The sequence below is a fragment of the Branchiostoma lanceolatum genome, chromosome 16 (assembly GCF_035083965.1).
Source record: "Branchiostoma lanceolatum isolate klBraLanc5 chromosome 16, klBraLanc5.hap2, whole genome shotgun sequence".
In the NCBI taxonomy this organism is placed as follows: Eukaryota; Metazoa; Chordata; class Leptocardii; order Amphioxiformes; family Branchiostomatidae; genus Branchiostoma; species Branchiostoma lanceolatum.
Window position 1 is genome coordinate 14,153,568 of NC_089737.1, and position 23,750 is coordinate 14,177,317.

The 23,750-nt window shown below is 40.7% G+C and overlaps 3 protein-coding genes and 1 long non-coding RNA gene across 5 annotated transcripts; all 4 read right to left on the reverse strand.

Moving 5' to 3' along the window:
- Positions 1-2,854, reverse strand: LOC136421497 (receptor-interacting serine/threonine-protein kinase 2-like). Its single transcript, XM_066408826.1, has 8 exons — positions 2,433-2,854; positions 1,949-2,095; positions 1,746-1,811; positions 1,366-1,544; positions 790-1,087; positions 488-633; positions 341-390; positions 1-221 (listed from the first exon to the last, which is right to left on the reverse strand). Exons 1-8 carry the CDS (start codon positions 2,490-2,492, stop codon positions 1-3), a joined length of 1,167 nt encoding a protein of 388 aa, XP_066264923.1. The 5' UTR covers positions 2,493-2,854.
- On the reverse strand, positions 2,806-4,866 carry LOC136421498 (guanylate-binding protein 6-like). Its single transcript, XM_066408827.1, has 6 exons — positions 4,849-4,866; positions 4,517-4,772; positions 3,896-4,050; positions 3,599-3,663; positions 3,311-3,471; positions 2,806-2,978 (listed from the first exon to the last, which is right to left on the reverse strand). The coding sequence occupies exons 1-6, from the start codon at positions 4,864-4,866 to the stop codon at positions 2,806-2,808; spliced, it is 828 nt and encodes a 275-aa protein (XP_066264924.1).
- LOC136421499 (alkylglycerol monooxygenase-like) lies at positions 4,793-18,269 on the reverse strand. Its single transcript, XM_066408828.1, has 16 exons — positions 17,759-18,269; positions 16,279-16,409; positions 15,599-15,750; positions 14,683-14,789; positions 14,159-14,254; positions 13,341-13,407; positions 12,945-13,010; positions 12,689-12,768; positions 12,413-12,547; positions 12,162-12,278; positions 10,096-10,178; positions 9,096-9,247; positions 7,073-7,352; positions 5,790-5,920; positions 5,298-5,418; positions 4,793-5,141 (listed from the first exon to the last, which is right to left on the reverse strand). The coding sequence occupies exons 1-16, from the start codon at positions 17,954-17,956 to the stop codon at positions 4,868-4,870; spliced, it is 2,190 nt and encodes a 729-aa protein (XP_066264925.1). The 5' UTR covers positions 17,957-18,269; the 3' UTR covers positions 4,793-4,867.
- A 334-nt stretch (positions 18,270-18,603) lies between these two features.
- Positions 18,604-23,671, reverse strand: LOC136421782 (uncharacterized). Of its 2 annotated transcripts, XR_010753510.1 has the most exons (4): positions 23,402-23,671; positions 21,238-22,669; positions 20,628-20,980; positions 18,604-19,627 (listed from the first exon to the last, which is right to left on the reverse strand). It is a non-coding gene; the product is annotated as an uncharacterized lncRNA (long non-coding RNA). The 2 variants fall into 2 exon arrangements; XR_010753509.1 differs by lacking the exon at positions 18,604-19,627 and having other exon boundaries at positions 20,602-20,980; positions 23,402-23,519.
- Between the last annotated feature and the right edge of the window lie 79 nt (positions 23,672-23,750).

The following is a 23,750-nucleotide window of genomic DNA, read 5'->3' on the forward strand; positions in this document are numbered from 1 at the left end:
TCAACTTTGCAACATTGAAAAATTAAAAAAAGGAACATGGAATGTGAAAAATTTAGCATGCTCACCCTGGAATGTCGGCCTGTCCTGTGCGTTCTGACTCCAGCATGTCTGCATCAGCTGACTGACTGTGCCCACCTCTGGCACATTTGTGGGGACCAACTTCAGGTCAGGCCGTTGTCCTGTTTTCACAGCAAGCTCGATGAGTGCTGAATTCATTGCATCTGCAGGGAAAGTCAGTGAATGAAAGACTCATGATTATGTTATATATGAGCTACTAAAGATGAAATAAGATTAAAGATGGTGTGAGGCGGGCCTACTGATAGAGCAAACATATACTCACTTTCATATGGCTTTCGTCTCGTGATGATTTCCCACAGCAGCACACCAAAGCTGAAATCATCACAAAGGGTGGTTGAAACTTAAAACCTGAAATCAAATTTCTCTTGTGGAAGGCAATAATCTAACTTTTCAAGTTTAAAAAACGTACCTGTACACATCAAACTTGCTGTTGGGAACGCTGTTGATATCTATGATGAACTCTGGTGGAGCATGCGTGATTGTCGCACCGGTTGGACTCGTTGAAGTGACAACGCGTGACGTAGTTTTCCATTTCGACAGGCCGAAGTCTGAAATCTGAAGGAGGGTTCAAAGCCATTAAAACAGCATAATATAATGATAAGCCACTCAAGTTGGTCTGTATCTATGGATGACAGCCCTATAGAAGATTATTATTATGACTAAAGACTGGGCGAATTGTTTCGACTTGTGATAGAAAACGTCACCCGTTACCTTCACATGGAAGTCTTCATCCAGTAGCACGTTTTCTGACTTCAGATCGCAGTGGAGAATCTGTGGGTTCTGGCAGTGCAGGAAAGTCATCCCCAGGGAGATCTCGTGCGCCATTCTCCACCTCAGGGCCCAGGGCACGTCCACATCCCGGAGCAGCTCGGCCAGGGAGCCGTTCTCCATATAGGGCATCACGATGGCGAAGTGTGGCTCCAGACAGACCCCCAGCAGACTGACGATGCAGGTCGATCGACCTCCAAGGTTCAGCTTTCTTGCCTCAGAGTATAGGAGAGGTCGCTCGCTATATAATAGAATGAATGAATGAATGACAAAGTATGTAATTATAGTCTTGTTTGTTTGCTTGCTTGTTTGTTTGCTTGCTTGTATTGCATACCCGGTAAACTGCCTCCTGGCGTAAAATACAAGGTTTGTACTGAACAAAGTACAAACTGCATATCCGGACAGATTTATTTGATCCACTCACTCCTACTTTTGTTATAAGTGTGGCGGGTTTAAATCTTAAATGACTCGTACTGCGAATCAAGTTTTTGATACGATGATGAAGATTCATGCACTGACCTTCCTTCTGTTGGTTGAGGCAGCAGCCGTTTGACAGCCACGTCCTGTTTCCAATCCCGATGATGAGCCTTTGCTACGGCGGCGAACCCTCCATGGCCGAGGTAGGACTCTGTCGGAAAGTCCAGCCGTTCATACTCGATGACAGGAAAATTGTCATCATCCGTCACGCTCAGCTTATTCTAGGAGAAAACAAGGTTGAACTCAATAGGATTTTATTTCACACCGGGGATCTACAAAATGTTTCGTAATCTATTACGATAACCTTGAGTGTTTAAGTTGCAGTATGTCTTTTTTCTCTAAAACATATCATCTTCCTGCAGAATTATTGTTGATTTTATTTCTTTATTGTGATTCGTTACATCTGTCATTTTCGAACGTACTTTCATTCTTGTAACCCGGACTCCCTGTAGCTCAAGTGCATGTCGCTCTTCGATTTCTTGTTTCACCTGAGGAAGGAAAGAGGTAATAACAGATGGTAGGTAGATCTTTTGCAATGTTCGGAAATGCTCCTATCCTATCCACTTCAATATCAAATGCCGGCCCAAATCGGAGAACAATTACATATGTCAACTTATCCAAGTACCTTCTCCATCTGCTCCTTGTGCTGCTGATCCATTCTCAGATGGGCTCTCTGCATGTCCTGAACCTGTTTCGTCAGCTGCTGCAGTTCCATGGCCTGTTCCCTGGCCTTTAGGTCTGCCTCTCGTGTCTTCTGTTGTTCCTCCATCACCTGTGGTAACGATAAATTGAAATGTCCAGCATATTTACTCTACAGACTTATTTCTTCTTTCAATTGGACAATGACGTAGTTGATAAACCATGTATTTAGGTATAACGTTATGTTATATGTATTGTGTAACGTCTTTTCGCCAAGGGATTGTTGTGAGGAAGTGAACAGTGAGTGAGTACTCAGTTTTTTTATTTTCCTCTCTTGTAGCTGAGATCCATTGATAATTGAAATTGCAATGTTGGTATCACGTTCAGACAATACCAACCACCGGTATGCATCATGTGATGAAGTATCTAAATAAATCTTACCCGCTGCTCGTTGGAATGAAAAATATTACCTTGTATTGATATCTATTAATCTTCTTGAAGCTGGCCTCCAGATCTTGGCTCTTGGTCATCTCTTGCAGGACAGTCCACTTCTCTGGGCCACGTGCCTGCTCCCCGTACTGCTGACGTGCTTCAGTCAGCTCTCCCACCAGCTGTTTAAACTGATAGTCCGGAGGAGGCTTCTCTACACGTTTCCTGACACACAATTAAAAGCGATAAGTTATTATCATTAGTGAGACCCGTATCCCCCAAATTAGCCCACTGATCAGTCTTGACAAATTGTATTTACCAACTGCTAACGGAGATTTACTATCACATGCTGTCAAAATAATGAGGAGTAAAAATGACCTTCTGTCTTTACAAGGAATGAAGTGAATGTTTGAATTACCTTATTGGGTCAAACAAGCGTTCATAAACCTGTTGACAGAAGACCTTTGAGTGTTCTCTGTTCTGCTGGATGAAGTGGAAAAGCTCCCCGCCATTAACGACAAACCCTTTCTGCTGATAGGTTTTGCCGTCTTCTGCCACATAGTCGACTATGCGCTCGTCTCTTCGAACTGCAATTAAAGTGACGAAAATGATATCACCTTTATCGAATTTTCCTATTGTTTTAAGCTTGCCATATTTGCATGTCACTGTGATCTTCATTTCGGAAATTCACATTAAGAGGTGCATCATTTTTTTTAAAATTACCCAGACCATTCGTCAATAGACATACTAGGTAGTCTCGGAATATTCAACTGACCTGACTAGAATGCTCAGCCCAAAGCCCACTGACAGTGGGTACGTTCATAGTCTCCGTTAGCCCCCAAAGTCTACATCAGAGTTTTACTTCTTGGACAACTAGGCAGATACCTCAGCTAAGTATTGATCATCGTTGACTACCCACCCAAGCGATTTTGCATTTGATCCACCACATCGTCGCTCTCGTCATATCTCTGAGTCTGTGAGCTGGTACAAAAATGGCCGACCTTCGTCAGAAGCTTGTCTGTGAGTACCTTGAACAACTCGTTGTGTAAATCCATGAGGGTAGGCTGGGCGGGTTGGTTTCTGAATGGAGAGATATGAATAGAGCGAATAAAGATGCAGCCTATTGCACACAGTGTGTATATGTGGGAAAATGACACCAAGTTTTGATTTGTTATTACAATTGATGTTTGATAAAAAATTTCCTTACTTTCCATCTTTTGCCATCTCCTCTATTGGAACTTGTCCATTTCCGCTCGCTCCAGCGATCTTTGCCTAGTAGAGAGAATAAAGTGTAATTAACATCGAAAGCTATCAGTCCACAATGTCTTATTTTCTCTCAATTGAATAATGGTGTAAATGGTTATATCTAGGCCATCGCTAATATCCATTAGAAGGAAACAAAATAATTGGGAAATAGATAAATAACTGATGATACGGATGGTATCGCGTGATTGCAACGAAAAATCAAGATATCTATGATACGGGCAGTGCTGTTAGATCGCACCTGCATCTGCTTTATGTACTCCATGGCTATTTCATCAATGACCTTTCTCCGCATGACCTCTACTGTGTTCTGCCAGGTGTTGTCCAGGGCAGGGATGGCCTTAGGATCATTGACCGCTTCCACATACTGTTGGGTCATGATGCTGAGGGCCTCACCTGAGAGGAATTACATACATGATTGATAATTAAGAAATCCAACACTTTAATCAGACTCTAATTAATGACTTATCAATTTGTCTCAACCTGGACGTAAAGACAACAAAATTTGTTGCCATGATAACTGTGGTCTCTGCTAGTGTTTACGTTTTCTACAACTTACACTATAGATCAGACGCAAATAAGGACCTCAATTGTATAGATTTTATCAGTAGATCACCTTCTCTACTCAAATAACACAAGTTGTTTAAAGTCTTATCTTAGCAAAAAGGCTATTTGTACCATTGCCTTATAAATTCTGTAAATAAGGACCTCGTCTGCATGATTTATGTCTGATAATGCCCACATTTACTTAACTTCCAAATGCGCCAAAAAGGTATACTCACTGACAGTTGTCAATTCTTTATTCTGAAGATGAAATTATGATCATGAGTGTTGGTCACATTTTCCTTCTTGACTAACTTACCACTAACAGTCGAGCCGCTGTAGTAGCCTCTCTTTGCACGTGACTTCAACAACAGCGTTTTTGTCAGCTCCTCTACACCCTTGTTGAATTCTGGGTTCAGGCTGTCCGTGCGCTTAGCGATGTTGTTCATCACCTCCGGGTCCCGAGAGGGCCTCTCCAAGGTGGCACACTCCACAGATGGGAAGAACGTGAGGATGGCTCGTCCTACTTTGTCACTGGCTGACTCTTCAAACGCATCAGGGTCACAACTAAGGACCTAAGTTTAGAATTGATCGATCAAGAAAGTATAACGTAAGTGACACGTCAGGTGATCGGAAGCATAGTAATCAAACCTTCCCTTCCTCTCTCATACTAAGGCTTTAGATTATTCTTATCCTCCTGTTTTTGTGTTAGATCAAAGCACTGTCTTCCATCTACATTCTTGACAATGGCGCTGCACCATATATATCTTACCTTCTTCTTCAAGTACTCGCCGGGGTCCATGTCTTTGCCGTCCTTATCCTGCATCTTCTGAGACACGTCACGCAGCAGCCACAGGAAGTCTGGGAAGAACTCACGGAATTGTGCCACGTCTCTCCCCTCTCCTTTTTTCACTGTGATCCCCTTAGCCAGCTTGACGAAGCACCTGGTAGTATTTTGAATTTTCAGTGCTTGTGTTTTAAAGTACACTGCATGTCTGATAAGTACCACATTAGTTAGATGGTAAACATAGTCATTAATGGTAGACAAAATGTATTAATGGCAGTTGAAGCTGATAGACGTAACTCGTTCATATACTCACTGCATCTTCTCCAGATCTCCCTTGTACGGCACATAGAGTGAGTTGTAGATGAGATGGGACGAAAGCAGTATGGTCATCACCAGGATAGAGGCGTCCTGGCCAGCGGTGGCTCCTACTGCATCTAGTCGTTGATTCAGAAGTGATTTTTTTAAAATCATTGAGCAAGGGTATCATCAAGCGTGTCCTCTATTGCACACTATCACTTTATAATTTACGTTTTGATACATGACACTATTCCTAGGGTAGAGAGCTGGAAGCATATCATAAATCAGGATAAATCAGTATAGCATGTTACACTTTTAGGTGAATCTCTTTTTAGTAAAGCTGTCACATATTGCCTTACACTACTTACATTATATATACATGTAATAGCTTTGCGAACTACTAGTAACCTGGATTCCACCTTAAGTTGGTTGGTCTTAAAGGAATTTTGAAGCGAAAGCTGCGAAGCAAACCTAAGTATCCGGGTAAGCCCTGACCAACCCCACGTACCTATGCCCTCTGTGTCCAGCAGCACGATAGTGAAGTCCTTCCCCCGCAGCACCTTGGTGCCCATCCAGATACCAAACGTCTGGGGGTCCGTGCGATGGCCCAGCTCAAAGGCATCCGCAGTGCCAAGTAACCTATATTGAAGAACAATGATTTCAAGAAGCATGTTCGGCAATTCAGTACAGTTCCGCCATATGCATTCACCTTAATGATATTTATATCCTAATAGTAATAGCATTTGAAATAACCAATAGCCATAGGCCCCCACAAGACCATGCTGAAACCTGAATCCTTATTTAGAATTTCTTCTATATCATGACGCAGATACATCAAATGTGTTTGGGTCCATGTAGGCAGTCTAGATACATGTGTTGAAAACAAGTGTCTTAAAACCGTAGTCAAACACGTGTGTTTGGTCAGACAAGAGAAAAGGCAATGACCTCCGGCAAATTACAGTTCGTTTGAATCATGAACCACTGCAACCATGCAACAGGCTATCATGACTGAGGGTATAGCTGTTAATGAGTTGCGGTTCCTTTATAATGGGAATAACGCACTTTATGAGGTTGAATCTAATAGGGATTCGAGACGCGTTGGATTCGCCATTGCTTGGTGCATCATCAACAAGAGTTCGGAGACGTCATGAAATATATGATACGCTAATTAGGCCCTTATTTCAGGCGGAAAGTAACAGGAGGGTATTCTATTTTGGCGAGGTCCGTGCCTTTGCCAATATTTGCTATACCGATGTCACAATGTGAGAGGCTACACTCTGTGAGAACAAAAAGCGTGTAGGTGTTTGTTTCGGTGTGTACAATGGAATAGCGAATATCAGGTTACTGCCGAGTTAACGTGGTATATAGCACCCCAACTAACCAAATCGTTTACTCTATTTACGTCAAAATTGTCACCACTGGCACCACTTGTACACGGCCAACCTACTATTTCTCGGGCGATGTAACTGTTATATGGATTTTAACATAAAGTCGAAGATAATAGAGCTTCCAGCAACTTGTATGTATTACAAAGTAAGCTTAATATATACCATACAGTGACAAAAAATCATTTAAACCAAATTCCCTTCTGCAAGAATTGAAACTTTGTTGACCTAACGGTGACATCCAAAGGACAAGGCTAAATGCGGAACTTCAAGTGACAAAACTTAATTAAGACCTATATACTATAGCTATCCGTAGCCCTGCCGTGGCCCAGTGGTTCTGCTACTATGGTAACACGACACAAAGGTACCGAATGCAGCAGATTAGACGATAGACAACCCATCTTACCTGGAGAGGATGTAGCTTTTCCCGGTCCGACAGGGCCCGCAGATCGCCAGGACGCTCACGGGCTCCTCGATCCCCTCCAGTAGCTCTAAGGCCTCGGGAACGACCTGCAGGATCTCCCGTCGGACGCCATACACATTTTCGACTACGCCGTTCGACGAATTGTATTTCAGATCGTTTGGCAGAATCAGCGGGATGGACGAACCCTGGATTGGCCTACCTGGTTTGGGCTTCAGCTCCTCGACTCTGAACCCGAACTTGGAATGCAGCCCCGACATATCTGCTGGAATGTTTGGCAATCCACATAGGGACGCAAACTTTCCTGTGCTCTGTCACCTAGCTACTTACACCTGCGCATTTATCCGTATTTGAGGCGAGTGTGTGGGGATTTCCAATGTTTACGGTCTGAGGGTCAAAGTTCGATCTTGAAAATGACGTCAGTCCTTTTGCATATGAACTTTCGGTCGTCTAGTGGTTTGAGCATGTGTTGGTCAACATATCACCACTGGGTGTTAGACTGCATTTAAAAGAAATTAAACTCTTGTGATCTGTTTGTTAGACTGCACTTAAAAGAAATTAAACTTTTGTGATCTGTTTAAGCAAGAGGTTATAACCTCCTTGGTTTAAGTACTGATAATGCACACCCGAAAGGAAGGGCTAATGTTTTACTAGATATCCGGATGTATCACGGGGCCTTTGTTTGTTTGTATTGCATACCCGGTAAACCGCCTCAAGACATAACATACCAGGTTTGTACTGAAGCGTACAAGCTGCATATCCGGACAGATTTATATGATCCACTCACACGCATGCAATGACGTGATACATATGACGTTTTTAATACTAATATTCAAACATAATATTTTCTTTCTATTATCGTCTTACATTCCGTGAATAATATTTTAAGATCTCCGGTTGTGAATGTACTAATGGCATAATTAAATAATAATCCACAATGTAACATTGAACGTATATATTCTATGACATAGAAATGTACAAGGCTTGTTAAATTGACTCTTTGCTAAGATTGATACTCTCATTAACATAAGCTGAACACGGCCAATCACAATTCCTGAGTAATTTAAGATGAACATAATTATCTAATGTTTATGATTATATAAACATGACTTGCTCCTAAAGAAATAAACTTGCAATTGCATTGATTAACAACAATATTGCTTAATTTCCTTTTTTTTTTAGGTCACATCAATTCAATTTCTAGATCCTTGGATCGCTAGATTGGAATATCAACCTGAAAACAGATTCTTCATGTGGGTATGAAGCATACTTTGTGCGTATAAATATGTAACGTTAGGGTAAATCTAATCACATTGGAATTGCATAGATACTATCTAAAACTTCAACAATTCAATTCCAGAAATCTGCTCGACGAATGTATGAAGATTAGCAAATATTGAATCCAGTAGAAGGCAAAAAGCCTCAAAGAATTATTCCTTGAAAACGCGGTACTTTATCTTATGGGTTTTGATCTTAAAGACATGTTTCAAGACGTTGATTTACCAGATACCATCGATACGTGTTACACGTGAAAGCTTAACATTAATACAACAATTGAAAGTTGTGCATACCGATACCTTTTACACGTATATCACCAATTTAGAGTCATAAATGACTAGCATCAATCATCGTCAGGAGTGTCAATCAACGTTAGACATCATCATGCATTAATACTACATTCGAAACGAATCAAACAAAAGACATATTATATCTTATTCAGTTGTTTGATTTTGTATAAAGCCTTCAAAGAGCATTAATGGAAAATACATTAGCCTTCTAAATGCTACCTAACCCCTTAATCAATACGGATTTGGTACCAAACATTCTCAGGCTGATGATTAATCTGATTTAGAATATGTGAAAGCTTAGGGAAGGTAGGGAAGTTAATACACGAAATGGTAGCTGACACCAGGTATCAATCTATTTGCCAAACGATTGCCTTAGCAGGCTGACAATTAATCTGATTTGAGGGCTTTAACCTTAAAAAAAGGTTTAAGGAAGCTGATACCCCAGATGGCAGCCGACATGAGGTACCAGGCCAGCATGGCGTTCATCAGCGGAGAGGGAAGCAGAACGGCGGGCGGTCCCGTCAGTCTGGTCGCCACGTCAACCAGCGCGTACGTCAGACAACGTGTGAAGTCTACTATAGGTGCACTGGGCCTACAGGGGAAGGGGGGAACATTGGTTAACCTTCCACCTGCCGCTTAACTCAATGGGACAGCACCGATTGTACAGTTTTCGTACATTTGATATTAATTGTCGGCCACGTGATGTGTATATTTGCTATTGTTCCGTTTCGAAATTGTACATGTAAGTAACCTTTGCAAAGTACAGCACGTACGTCAGACAGCGGGCGAAGTCTACTATCGGCGCACTGGGCCTGAGGGAAATATAGCAACAAAATATAGTTCGTGGATCGTGTGGCGTAACGGCAGGGTCCCGGATTCGAATCCCCTGACGCCATCGATCTTATACCATTGGGAAAAAGGCACTTTACACGACTTTCCTCACTACACCCAAGTGTAAAAACGGGTATATTGTGTGTGTGGGTCACGACACCAGCAATAGCTACCTGTGTCCCACGTGTATTGCACTGTTGCAATTATAATACAATCAAATCAAATGAAGGCAACACACGTTTTCAACTTGTTAACATCTCTCTCTCTCATTAGATAGTAATGATTCACTATAGCTGATCATCAGGTTGGGACGACAAACTAGATATTTGAGTCGTTGTTCACATTGACAATTAAAGTCTTCTTCTTACCTGAATACATTTTGCCATGTACAGTTATCTGGCACGTTAACGATAGCAAAAAGACTGGAAAAAATGCAGGATTTGATTGTGTGCAAGAATTATAATATCAGATAAAATAGCTCCTGGACCAAGCTGTTTATCGATATGTGCCCATCTCTACTGGACCAAAGTTTATATTTAGATGAACATTAAAGGAAGATATGCAGTGCAAGTATCTAATAGAAAATCTTATTCAGTATGCTATACATACTTCATGTCCATGATAGCAGCCACAGACACCAGAGTCCAGAGCACAAACATCACCCTCCCCAGCATGGCAGTAGTAGTCAGGTCCTGAGACATGGAAAAATATAGTATAAAAGGGGGAAAGCAGTGAATGCTTTCATCATGGAAAAACACATCTTTATTACAATTTTCTTAGATTTACTGTAGAGTTTAAATTATCCAAAATTTTAGTCTCTTCACACTTTATTTCTTAGTCGTGGCGTTTTTGCTTGATATTACATCCCTTAGAACGGATAGTAGATGTAATATCAAGCAAAACGTCCTTCTTTAGTCGCCACAGCTGCATATCATTGACTGCCACAGTAAAAAGAAACTGAAGGGAAAGCTTTTTAAAAGGCATAATGTTCCTCGAAATATTATCATTAGGCCACACCAATTTAATTTCTTGGTTTACGGATTTTTTCTTAAATTTCAGCAAAAAAAATCATGAAAACAGAAGGCTGGGGTGAAAACTTGCACCTGACCCTGTTCACACCCTGAAACTGTGTGCACCAAAGTACAGAATTTTCTGAGATTCTGTTTTTATATTGATTTTGGAATTTAGCATTTTTTTTCAAAATATCCATTAACCAAGAAATTAAATTGGTGTGGCCTTAAGGGAGTTATCGCAACTACAAGTAAATACTAGAATGGCAACATTTTCGGGAAAATGCAGAATATTCCCCTCCCATTACCTACACCTCAAATATGACATCCTTAGCATTGACTGTAAGGATATGACGAAGTTTCTGTATAAATTATGCAAAGGAGGTCGGCATTAGCATAATTTATGGCCAGGTGTGTTCGGCCTTTCCTAAAGGTACCTACATCTCAAATATGACATCCGTAGCTTTTATGGTTAGGGATATGCATAAATTATGCATAATGCACTCATTAACATAATTTATGGCCAGGTTTTCTGACCTTTCCTAAAGGTACCTGCATCTCATCCGTAGCCTTTACAGTAAGGGAAAAACATGTTTATGCATAAATTATGCAAATGAGGTCTGCATTAGCATAATTTATGTACAGGTGTGTTCACCTCTCCTAAAGGTACCTACATCTGAAATATGCCATCCGTAGTCTTTACGGTAAGGGATATACATACATTATGCAAATGAGGTCCGCATTAGCATAATTTATGTGCAGGTGTGTTCACCTCTCTTTAAGGTACCTACATCTGAAATATGCCATCCGTAGTCTTTACGGTAAGGGATATACATACATTATGCAAATGAGGTCCTCATTAGCATAATTTATGTCCAGGTGTGTTCACCTTTCCTAAATATACCTACATCTCAAATAAGACATCTGTAGCTTTTACGGTAAGGGAAATACAAGTTTCTGCATAAATTATGCAAATGAGGTCCTCATTAGCATAATTCATGGCCAGGTGTGTTTACCTTTCCTAAATTTATCTACTTCTCAAATATGGCATCTGCAGCATTTACTGTAAACGCAATACAAGTTTTTGCATAAATTATGCAAATGAGGCCCTCATTAGCATAATTTATGTCCAGGTGTGTTCACCTTTCCTACAGATACCTACATCTCAAATATGACATCTGTAGCTTTTATGGTAAGGGAAATACAAGTTTCTGCATAAATTATGCAAATGAGGTCCTCATTAGCATAATTCATGGTCAGGTGTGTTTACCTTTCCTAAATTTATCTACATCTCAAATATGACATCTGCAGCTTTTACTGTAAACGCAATACAAGTTTTTGCATAAATTATGCAAAGTATGTCCTCATTAGCATAATTTATTGTCAGGTGTATTCACCTTTCCTATAGGTACCTACATCTCAAATATAACATCCGTACATTGTAACATAAGGTACATATAACTTACTGCAATACCATTAGTACAGCTACCACCGCACATCTACTTGGTTTTTGGCAGAAGAAAGAAGAAGAAGAAGAAGAACAGGCAAGCAAAAACAGTATATCCCCCTTCCCACTGGAAGGGGAATATAACTAAGAGATTATGAACCCACATGTTCAACAATCCCTTCGAATGGTCTCTTTAAGTTAAACTTCTGTTCACCTACCTTAGCCACAGTGACCAGCTCCTGGTATAAAACCACGCCCAGCACAAAATGCACGGCCACATAGACTGACCACAGGCTTGAAGCCTTGCTGTCGTACTTTGGCTCTGGATACTTCACCTAAGTTCATATAAAAACAGTAGATATGCATATTATTTTTTTTTCATTTGAGTAATGGTACTGAAACGGTGCCGACAAACATAACCGTATTGGCGAAGGTAACAAAATAGACAACATATCAGACGGCGACGTACCTTAGGGATGTCTTCGATGCACCCCATTCGAGGCTTCCCCGGTGCCCATCCCGGTCCCTTCCACAGTACGGACAGTTTGTTGGTCAGGCCTGGAGTCGCCCAGAATGTCTTCCAGATATGGATGTAGTGGCAGAACTGGAAATGGCGAACAATATGTAGTTGCTTTTGTTCCAATCACCTTATGATACATGTACCTCAAGTTTAACATCAATCCCATCCATGTGAGCTAGGGTCTATGTACAGAACAACTAAAAAAAAAAGTAGCGATATTCTCACCTGCACCCAGATAGGGTCCCACGTGTTGAGTGGATGCGTCAGGCCGTATACCACCTTCTCTTCCTCTTTGGCAAACGTACCTATAGATACATGTACATGTATGTCAATCCCATTATGATATTATACAGACATGTTTATTTGCTTGTTTATTTGAAAGATCTCCATTAGGATAAGAATGTGTTATTTTCGGCCATCAAATGCAAATAGAAAAATAGTCTCTAAAACACTGAACTTCGCACGCTACAAAGTTACTTACCGAACATCCTGTCAAAGATGATGAGCGTGCCACCATAGTTCTTGTCAATACAGTACGGGTTCCTTCCTTTAAGGTAGAACGAGAGAATAGTTTCAGCAATCATATAAGACAATTTTCTGTAAGATTATAAGTACATGCAGCTCTTAGCAATTCTGCATGCGGAAGTCATTTAAACAACTACAAGTGCACATTCTTGTTTCGAATCCTTACATCTAGGCAACATACAAGGCTTTTAATTTTAAAACGAAACAATTCACATTATATCATCAATGCACAAAACAGTTAAATATGTAGAGGACTTACCAAGAATGTATGTATTACTTAAGGTCCAATATACATTTCCTTAGCCGTTGCTAATTAAACCAAAACAAACTGTATAACCTAATTGCAACTGACCATGGTGCACTCTGTGGTGGCTGGGGGTGTTCAGTATGTACTCCAGGGGCCCAAGGGACGTCACCAGCTGTAAAATGGACATTTGGTACATAAATACATCTTGCATGTATCGACCTACATCAGCAAAAGTAAGCTTGGCACTGAAATTGATTATTTTACAGTAGCATGTCAATTGATAGATACAATGTATATGTTGTGTTGACCTCTTATAGCGTCCAGCTAGTGGCACATAGGGCCGCACGTTTCCTTGCTGTTTCTGTAGAAAGGTACACAATTTTGATAGGGAGGAGTTGCTAGCCCTTTCTCTTTATCGTACTCGAAGCACCTCATCTAACACGGGACCCCCATTTACGTCCCTTTCGAAAGACAGGTGCAGCCCCAACCGGGGTGTCCTACCCAGGATTGAACCGGGATCTCACAGTTACCAATTATAATTGGAACAAGGAGCTCAACTGTGGGGCTACTACCAGGTGAGATATTGGGACATCTCTGATAGTATGTGTGTGTGTTCAAATCCTGGGAAGGGCATCTCGGTTGGGGCTGCACCTGTCTTTCGGAAGGGACGTAAATTGGGATATCGTGTTCGAAGAGGTGCCTCGAGCACGTTAAAGGGAAACGGCAAGCAAACCCTCCCTCCCTCCCTGTACCACGCTACAGAAACAGCAATGAAAGTTCCCGACCTATGTGCCACTAGGTCATCATCATCATCATCATCATTGGTCGGCTGTTACGCAGGCCACTAGGTACTATAAGGTAAACAACAGAAACAATAACAAAAACTCATTACACCACTTGGAGAAATGGGATGAAGTTCTTACCTCGGTGTGTATCCAGAACTGATACAACAGGTTGAACTGGAAGTGAGCAGAGAACGCAGCTGGGGGAACCAGGAAAGCCATTGGCAGCTGGAACAACTGAAATCAACAGTACATGGTTTTACTTTGAGACAAAGCACACTCATTAAACACTTTCTCTCAAGCTTTTAGTTAGAAGGATGTCAGGGTATCCTGGGGATGCCGTAGGATATTTTTTTATCCCTTTCTGAAATGAAAAAAAAAGGTAAAAGTAAAAGTAAAGGTAGTCCCATAGCATTTTGAGGCCCTAGGGGCAGTTGCTTGTTATCCACTGTGTCTAGGGCAAGATGCTATAAGTCAAGTACCAATTTGTACAACTGGGTGGAGTGAGGAAAGTCGTCTTAAGTGCTTTCACAAGGACACAGCATCAGTGGAATATCAGTGGATTCAAACCCACCACATCTGGGTTCTGGGCCAAGCACACTAAAACCCTTATCAATAATTTCTTGGATCGGAAAATAAAGGCCTAAATGTGGCAAGATACTCACAAAGAAGGGGCCGACTCTCCGGAAAAAGGACTGTCTCATTGCCGTTGTCAGGTTGTACTCTTCCGAGCTGTGGTGGACCTGGTGCGCTGCCCACAAAATGTTCACCTCTACAGCGGAAATTATATAAAGCAGAGAAAGAAAATGAGTGGCAAAAGCTTTGGAAAGATACCTGCAGAGAATGTGCCAAATTTCCGAGTGGAAAACACCTGTGCCATCGTTAAGCCCCTGTCTCACATGACCCGCGGCACGTTGGCGACCTCGCTGCGACCAAGCGATTTGACAGAGCGCCCATAAAATGTTCACCTCTACAGCAGAAATTATATAAAGCAGAGAAAAGAAATTAATGGTACAAGCTGTGGCAAGATGAATGCACCTACAAAGTATACATTATTATATACATTATTTCTACTGTCAGTCATAGATAAGATTAATTCCTTGTATTTGTTTAGTAGAAGCAATAGTTCAAACCTCATGTGCGTAACTACCATACACTGTACCAGTTACAATTGTCGCGCAATAAAGTTCTTCTTCTATCTTTGTTTGCATGGCATACCCGGTAAACCGCCTCAAGGTATGAGGCACCACAGTTGTACTGATTAATTCGATCTATTCATACTCTTTCCGATAAGTGTGGTGGGTTCTTTTACATGCTCAAAGTGTGGCTCTCCTAAAACACGGGACCTCCATGTAACGTCCTGTCCGGGGGACGTCCTTAACCGAACCTAGGTACTTATTTTCACCTGTGTGAATTGAGGAAGTCGCGTGTGCACAACATCAACGGACAAATCAGGGGATCCCGGATTCGACCCCAATACACCCTCAGCCACTGCGCCACCGCGACGCCACATACAAAAGCTGTGACAAGATACTTACAAAGATTATGCCAAATTTCTGAGCAGAAAACAGTGATACATACCATGTGACATCCTGTGGAACCAGTAGTAGGTAAACTCCACCAGGATGAAGGCAGTCCACCAGGTGACGGGGGAGTCCCAGGGTAGATCCACTAGTCTGTAGTTCTCATACACCCAGACGTACGTCATCATGTAAACACCCTTGGTGAAAAAGCTGTAACAATAGATGCACAAATTGTGTACTGTAAATTAATCGAAATCGACGGCGATGGAAATATAAAGCGTTTGCGTTTTTTCTTGCCTTAAGATAAATCGGGTTAGGACATTGGTTCGAACAAGCAAACTTTTAGATTGGGATGGGAGGGCTCAATACTGCAATGTTTTGATTCATAATAATACAACTCTAATGTGTGTGTGTGTGTGTGTGTGTGTGTGTGTGTGTGTGTGTATGTGTGTGTCTGTGTGTGTGTTTGTTTATTTGTTTGTGGATGTGTGTGTGTGTTTGACAGTGTTTGTGAACAGCGATGATATTTGGCATGTCGGTAAATGTCTGACAAAAAGGATAACTTTGATTGTGGGTCACCTGGCGGCATTCTAAGGTACTGTGGCAAAACTTCCAGTTTTTATGTCCCACGATTCATCATTTTTGAGAGGTAGATATCTCCTGTTGAATATTTGTAAATGCAAACTTACTTTTTCTTTTTCAAATTGCAGGTGGTATTTGTAGCCCTGCATGACTTACTTTGACGTTTCAGATATCATTCCTGCTGACAGTGAGCCGATGGAGTCGTTCAGACGTGAAGGCGATCTCTTGTTCTTCAGAGAAGCCAGCACAAACTCCAGCAACATCATGCCGATAAAGATCGGGACCGCCTGGACGTTTTGAAGACAAAAATTTAAAGTTTTGTGAACTTTAGAAATTGTACTTGTAGAAACAAGACAATCGGAGATAGTAGACTTCACCCGATCCTGAAAAAAAAACTACACAGCTCACGCTAGCATAACACATAGCAACTTCAGTAGAACACACACACGCACGCACAAACGCAAACACACACACACACACACACACACACAAACACACACATGCACACACACACACACACACACACACACACACACACACACACACACACACAGAGAACTTGTCTACCGTGTAATCAACATTAAATTGAGAATGAGGTCCATTTCCTATTTTATTGCCCTTTTTACGACAATTTACGCCGAACACTGTTCAACAAAATGTACAACAAGAGACCTGATATCATTTGGGAAAGAGATGAAACAAAACTTAACGTAACTGTTTATTCACGGAGGGGTTATTTAAAATTGCTTCATACATTCAGCAGGCTTGGACGAAATATAAGCACTACATCTACTCGTAACAAAAATACTTCAATGGAATGATTTGATCCTATTTTGCATCTAGTTTTGTTTTTGTTTGGTTTTGTCTCTATCCTGTCATGTACTGCTTTGACTGTAATACACTGAGTTGATATACGTGTTGTTACCTTCAATAACTTTTGGGTTGAATTTAATCTATGTTCATCATTGTAATTATGTTCATATTTGTGTTTCTCATTACCGCTATTATTATGATTTATTTCTGATTATTATTATTTATTACCGTACCTCTACTAACACTCCTATGTGAAGTCTATGTATTCAATTGGTGTCCTATAAATCCGTATGGGCTGGTCGACTTTATTGAGTCGCAGGACACGAAAATAAAATATTCATTGATTCATACACATACACACACGCGCGCGCGCACAAACACACACAGGAAAACAAGAACCAATACTTGACACCCCAGAATGATAAAGTAAAAAGTGCGAAAAAGACAAAATGAATGTCTATAACTGCATAAGGGTGACTTGCAATAACGCTTGCTTATATATTCTGCTCGTATTACTTAACCTGTTATGTATACAGAATACTTTGTTGACAACAGGCAAACTATAGTACTTTCGTAAGGTCGGAATCTACAGATATAGATATAACGTTACACATAAACCCAAGTGCAATCATCAAAACAAAATTAGCTAACGTACAGTGCAGCGGCTGCCTTATTACTAACATATGTCTAACTACATGTGGTTTAGTGATTAAGAAGTTTTATCATTTTGGTCAAATCCATATATATAATTGCAACTGGGTTAAAGTTCAAACAAAGTGTCATGCGAATGCGCTACAAAGAATAAAAGTTTCGGCACAATCACCTGCTGTATGTATTTGGGAACTTCCTCCACGGTTTGGAACGACGTCTCGTTCGGAGTGACGAGGTAGAAAATCCGCCGGAGTCCCGTCAGAACCGACGGCCCGTCCTTTCCGGCGAAAACCTCCTGCACTTTCAGCTCACCCCCCGCCATTTTATTTTCTGACCGTTGGGTCGCTGACGTAACGTACAGGGCATCCATCTAAGAGTGTATTTATTTTGACGGGGCAAAGTCCACAGCTGGGCAAACGTAATTACATGAACTGCAGCTAAGCTTTAACTACGTTCCTGGGAGATGTTGACACGAGCGAGTGTTAAGGTAAGGTAAAGCAGGCATCCTCAATTCAGGTGAAGCATAATGCCTTTTCAAGTAGCTAGTGGTAGTGCAATGCAGCTTCGCCACGGCTCGCGTTTTGGCCAAGCACACCGGGTCACCCCTACTCTTCTCGATAAGTGTGTTGGGCTCTTTTACGTGCAGAGGTTTGACGCTTGAGGCTTACGTCCGAAGCTCCCTCATACACAGGGCCGCAGGCTTTACGACTCACCTTCCGAAATGACGGATGCAATCCCTCACAACATGTCCGAGCTCGAGTCGACCACTGAGGATCGAACGCGGGCCCTAGGATCCACGGAATTTTGATCTAGATGGCGAAGCAGCGGGGTTGCGTTTCCAAAGGACACAACATTGGGACCTGTCAGTGATTCGAACTCAGAACCTCCAGTTTCAGGGTCAGCAACCCTGACCACAAGGACATCGTGCTACCCTTGAGTGATATTGATAAAAATAGAGACTTGGATTTATCAATGACATATTCATACAGTTGTTATCACGAAAACCAAATCAGTTTCAATGTTAAAATGAAACAATATGTGTGATTGATATAAAGCTCATTTATAATCTGCTAAAGGTACATTAAATAACTATAACCAACTCAGATACATGTAATGCATAGAATATCAATACTCACAAATTATATATTTTTTAATTATTTCTAGTCTGCAATGTGAATGTAGATATGCCATCATTAAATAACATTTGAATTACAGCTACCTGAGCTGCAGAATACAGTGGATCATCATCAAATAACATTTACAAAATGAATTAAGCCACTAAAAGTTTCAACAATTACATACACCTCAACCCTCCTTTCCATATCATTTGCAATGATATATAACAATTCTATATCACATCAAAATATACAAACGGGTGTTGAATTTACTGTTTTTACAGATAGATTCTTTGATAAATATCTAGTAGCACTAGTACATACAGTTTCATTGATATTGCTCATCTTGAACTTTTAGAATACCATTCTAAATGCATTATCATCATTATCATTATTATTCCCTTCCACCAAAGCATCTAAGGGAAACTATTAGAAGAACCAAATCATGCCATTCATGAGTTATCAGCAATCGTTGCTTTCTGATTTGGAAGTTTGGGGAAATTAGGTCATACATTACATAGAAGTTGTAAATAAATGGACAATTGCATTGATATGGCTCAATTAGACCTTCTAAACTATCATTCCAAAAGTTTGGACCTATTATAAACACCATTCCAGAGTCTTTGATAACTTTCAAATCTTGGTAGGTGATTTAGTACAATGCATGAACCTTCTATGAGGTCACTCTCACCACATAATACTTCTGCCAAGACAGCTTAATTAATCTTCAGGGTTTTTGTCTTAAAGACAGGTGTGAGGAGATTGGCGCCCCAAATGGCAGCTGACACCAGGTACCAGGCTAGCATGACGTTCATCAGTTATCAGTAATCATTGCTTTCTGATTTGGAAGTTTTGGAAACTTAGGACATACATTACATACAAGTTGTACATACATGGACAATTGCATTGATATGGCTCAATTAGACCTTCTAAAATGTCATTCAAAATGTCAAACCTTTTCTAAATACCATTCCAGAGACTTTAATATAATGACTTTAAAATCTTGGTGGGTAATTTAGTACAAGTCATAAACCTTCCACCAAGTCACTCTCACACCAAAATACTTCTGCAAAAGACCTAAATTCATTTTAAGAGTTTTAGTCTTGAAGACAAGTATATCCAGGGACAATAGACCGATCCCAAAGCCACACCCCCTGTTCGATTTCGAACACCTCCGTCAAAAACAGGGTTTGACGGACCAAACATGGCCGCCGTGGCTAAGTTGAAAATAATGCCACTGACTTCGGTTTAGCTTTTGTGACACTGAAACCCTTTCAAAGCGGGCCAAATAAGAATGCTATGTCTTCTTTGTTGAAGGCAGTATCCACCGGGTAGAGTTGTTTATGGAGTGGGTAGGTGTAGTTGGGGTGAGAGCGTAATGTTTTCGGTCAATGTTAAAGCGGTATGCGCCGCATAGTTTTCCCTTGTCGGTGGGCATCAGCGCCCATTTTCTGACAAGCAGTCGATGCACGTGTAAAACAGGGTTCATATATCTGTGACAGGGTTCCCACTGTATTGACTGCATGTATAACAGCTGCATGGTATTTAGTAACTAAGAATTAAAATGCATCCTTTCACTTCCCAGTTCATTTTCAAGTTAACCAGTTTCACACACCAGTAACTGAAGAAACGAAACTCTGCGCTAGCGGACTTTGTAGTAGTCAGCATGTGGTACAAGATTCCTCTCCTTGAGTGCCCGATCTATTTTCTTTTTAAATTCGTTTTTGTTCTGAGCATGCATTCAACCAATACAGCGGAAAACCTGTCCCAGATATACGTGCCCTACTTTACACGTGCCATTTCTGCACCGCCAACACTGTTTTTGACGGAGGTGCTCTGAATAGAACGGGGTTCTATGGGTCTTCTATTCGTTCGATATGGTGTTCGACAGGATCGGTCTATTGCATTGATATGGCTCAATAAGACCTTCTAAAATGTCATTCTAAAATGTCAAACCTTTTCTAAATACTATTCTTTACTAACTTTTAAATCTTGGTGGGTAATTTAGTACAATGCATGAACCTTCTATGAGGTCACTCCCACCACATAATACTTCTGCAAAGACAGCTTAATTAATCTTTAGGGCTTTGGTCTTAAAGACAGGTTTGAGCAGATTGACGCCCCAGACGGCAGCCGACACCAGGTACCAGGCTAGCATGACGTTCATCAGTTATCAGTAATCATTGCTTTCTGACTTGGAAGTTTTGGAAGCTTAGGACATACATTACATTACAAGTTGCACATACATGGACAATTGCATTGATATGGCTCAATTAGACCTTCTAAAATATTCCAAAAGTTTTTAACTTTTATAAACACTATACCAGAAAACACCCTAATTCATCTTAAGAGTTTTACCCTTAAAGACAGGTTTAAGGAGGTTGATACCCCAGATGGCAGCTGACACCAGGTACCAGGCTAACATGGCGTTCATCAGTTATCAGTTATGAATAATTGTTTTCTGAGGTTTTGGAATCGTACCTACATTACATGCTGTGCGTATATTAACATTTGCATTGATACAGCTCATCTAGACCTTCTAAAATGTCATTCTAAAATGTCAAACCTTTTCTAAATATCAAAGTCTTTCAAAATCTAATCACCTTCAAATCTTGAAAGGTAAAATTTAGCTTTTGCCATAACATACTTCTGCAAAATCACCTCAATTCATCTTAAGAGTTTTACCCTTAAAGACAGGTTTAAGGAGGTTGATACCCTAGATGGCAGCTGACATCAGGTACCAGGCTAACATCGCATTCATGGGTTATCAGTAATCGTTCCTTTCTGATTTGGAAGTTTGGGAAGCTTAGGTTCTACATTACATACAAGTTGTACATACATGGACAATTGCATTGATATGGCTCAATTAGACCTTCTAAACTATCATTGAATTTCCAAAAGTTTGGACCTTTTATAAACACCATTCCAGAGTCTTCAATCCATGACTTTCAAATATTCCATGAAGTCACTCTCACCACAAAATACTTCTACAAAATTGTAATCTTAATTCATCTTAAGGGCTTTAACCTTGAAGACAGGTTTAAGGAGGTTGATGCCCCAGATGGCAGCTGACATCAGGTACCAGGCTAACATTTTGCATATCACTTAAAATAGGGAGTATTGGAGCTGTGATATTGATAAAACTACTACTAGTAGGATGGCACCATAGATTTAACCTTATCAGCTTGGCGGTTAATCTGATTTAAAGAGTTTTAGCCTTGAAGACAGGTTTAAGGAGGTTGATACCCCAGATGGCAGCCGACATCAGGTACCAGGCTAACATTTTGCATATCACTTAAAATAGGGAGTATTGGAGCTGTGATATTGATAAAACTACTACTAGTAGGATGGCACCATAGATTTAACCTTATCAGCTTGGCGGTTAATCTGATTTAAAGAGTTTTAGCCTTGAAGACAGGTTTAAGGAGGTTGATACCCCAGATGGCAGCCGACATCAGGTACCAGGCTAACATTTTGCATATCACTTAAAATAGGGAGTATTGGAGCTGTGATATTGATAAAACTACTACTAGTAGGATGGCACCATAGATTTAACCTTATCAGCTTGGCGGTTAATCTGATTTAAAGAGTTTTAACCTTGAAGACAGGTTTAAGGAGGTTGATGCCCCAGATGGCAGCTGACATCAGGTACCAGGCTAACATTTTGCATATCACTTAAAATAGGGAGTATTGGAGCTGTGATATTGATAAAACTACTACTAGTAGGATGGCACCATAGATTTAACCTTATCAGCTTGGCGGTTAATCTGATTTAAAGAGTTTTAACCTTGAAGACAGGTTTAAGGAGGTTGATTCCCCAGATGGCAGCCGACATCAGGTACCAGGCTAACATGGCGTTCATCAGCGGAGAGGGCAGCAGAACGGCGGGCGGTCCCGACAGCCTGGTCGTCACGTCAACCAGCACGTACGTCACGCAGCGGGCGAAGTCTACTATCGGCGCACTGGGTCTAAGGGAAAGAGTTGAACAAATCTTAAAACCTTTCACCGAAGAGTTATGTATCATGTTAACTACATCATTTCTGAACTTCAATCTCTTCTTATAGAAGACTTAGTGCTAAGGTCCATACTATTTGCTACCAGCACTGTTGTGTATTCTTAGTTCTGTTACTGTTTATCTGGGCAAATAAAGTGTGGTGGACGGACACGGACCTAGCTGTTTAAGAAAAAAAAAGAGTTATGTTTCACATTGATTAACCTTCTACCTGCTGCCTAACACTGTAATCAGCTATAGACAGCAATGCAAGGCAACACCAATTCGATGGTTGGATCTTAAACTTGGATCAAAAAAAGCTAAACTGGAATATGAACTTAAAAACAGCCTGATAGAAAAGTCTTCTCTACTTTGGTACCCACAGTTTCAGGAGTATTGAAGCCATCTGCTGTACTTAATTCTACCTTGGTCTATTGCTGATTCTCATTCTAAAATATCTGAGAACAAAGCAAATAAATTGTTGCGTCCTAAAGTACGCACACTACTTGATAAATAGTTTGCAGAACAAAGACAAATTTTAAGTTTGTTTAATAGAAAGAGATATAGTTCAAGTATTCAAAATTGCCACATTGCTTTTGATATGACTTCATAGTGATCACTCAAGTTAGAAGAGCAGATACATGTGCAGTCCAAGTAATTTCAATGCCAAACTGTAATCATTTGATGTAACAGTTAATATATCACGTACTTCCTGTCCATGATAGCGGCCACAGACACCAGAGTCCAGACTACAAAGATGACCCTCCCCAGCATGGCAGCTGTGGACAGGACCTGAGATTAGGGAAAATAGAATTTTGTACAAAAGGGGTCAGCAGTGTAGAGTAGAGTGGATTCATTCCTCAAGCTTGAACAAACATCTTTCACATCGCAGTCGTCCCTCAATAAGACATCTGGAGCCGCATTATAAGTTCTTGTTTAGAACATTTATTGAGCCTGTTACTACAAGAAGTTTCGCTGTGTCTGCTTTTTCAACTGACTGAATACTAGGGGTGAGCAGTGAATATAATAGTCATTTTAAAAAACCTCTTACTAGATAC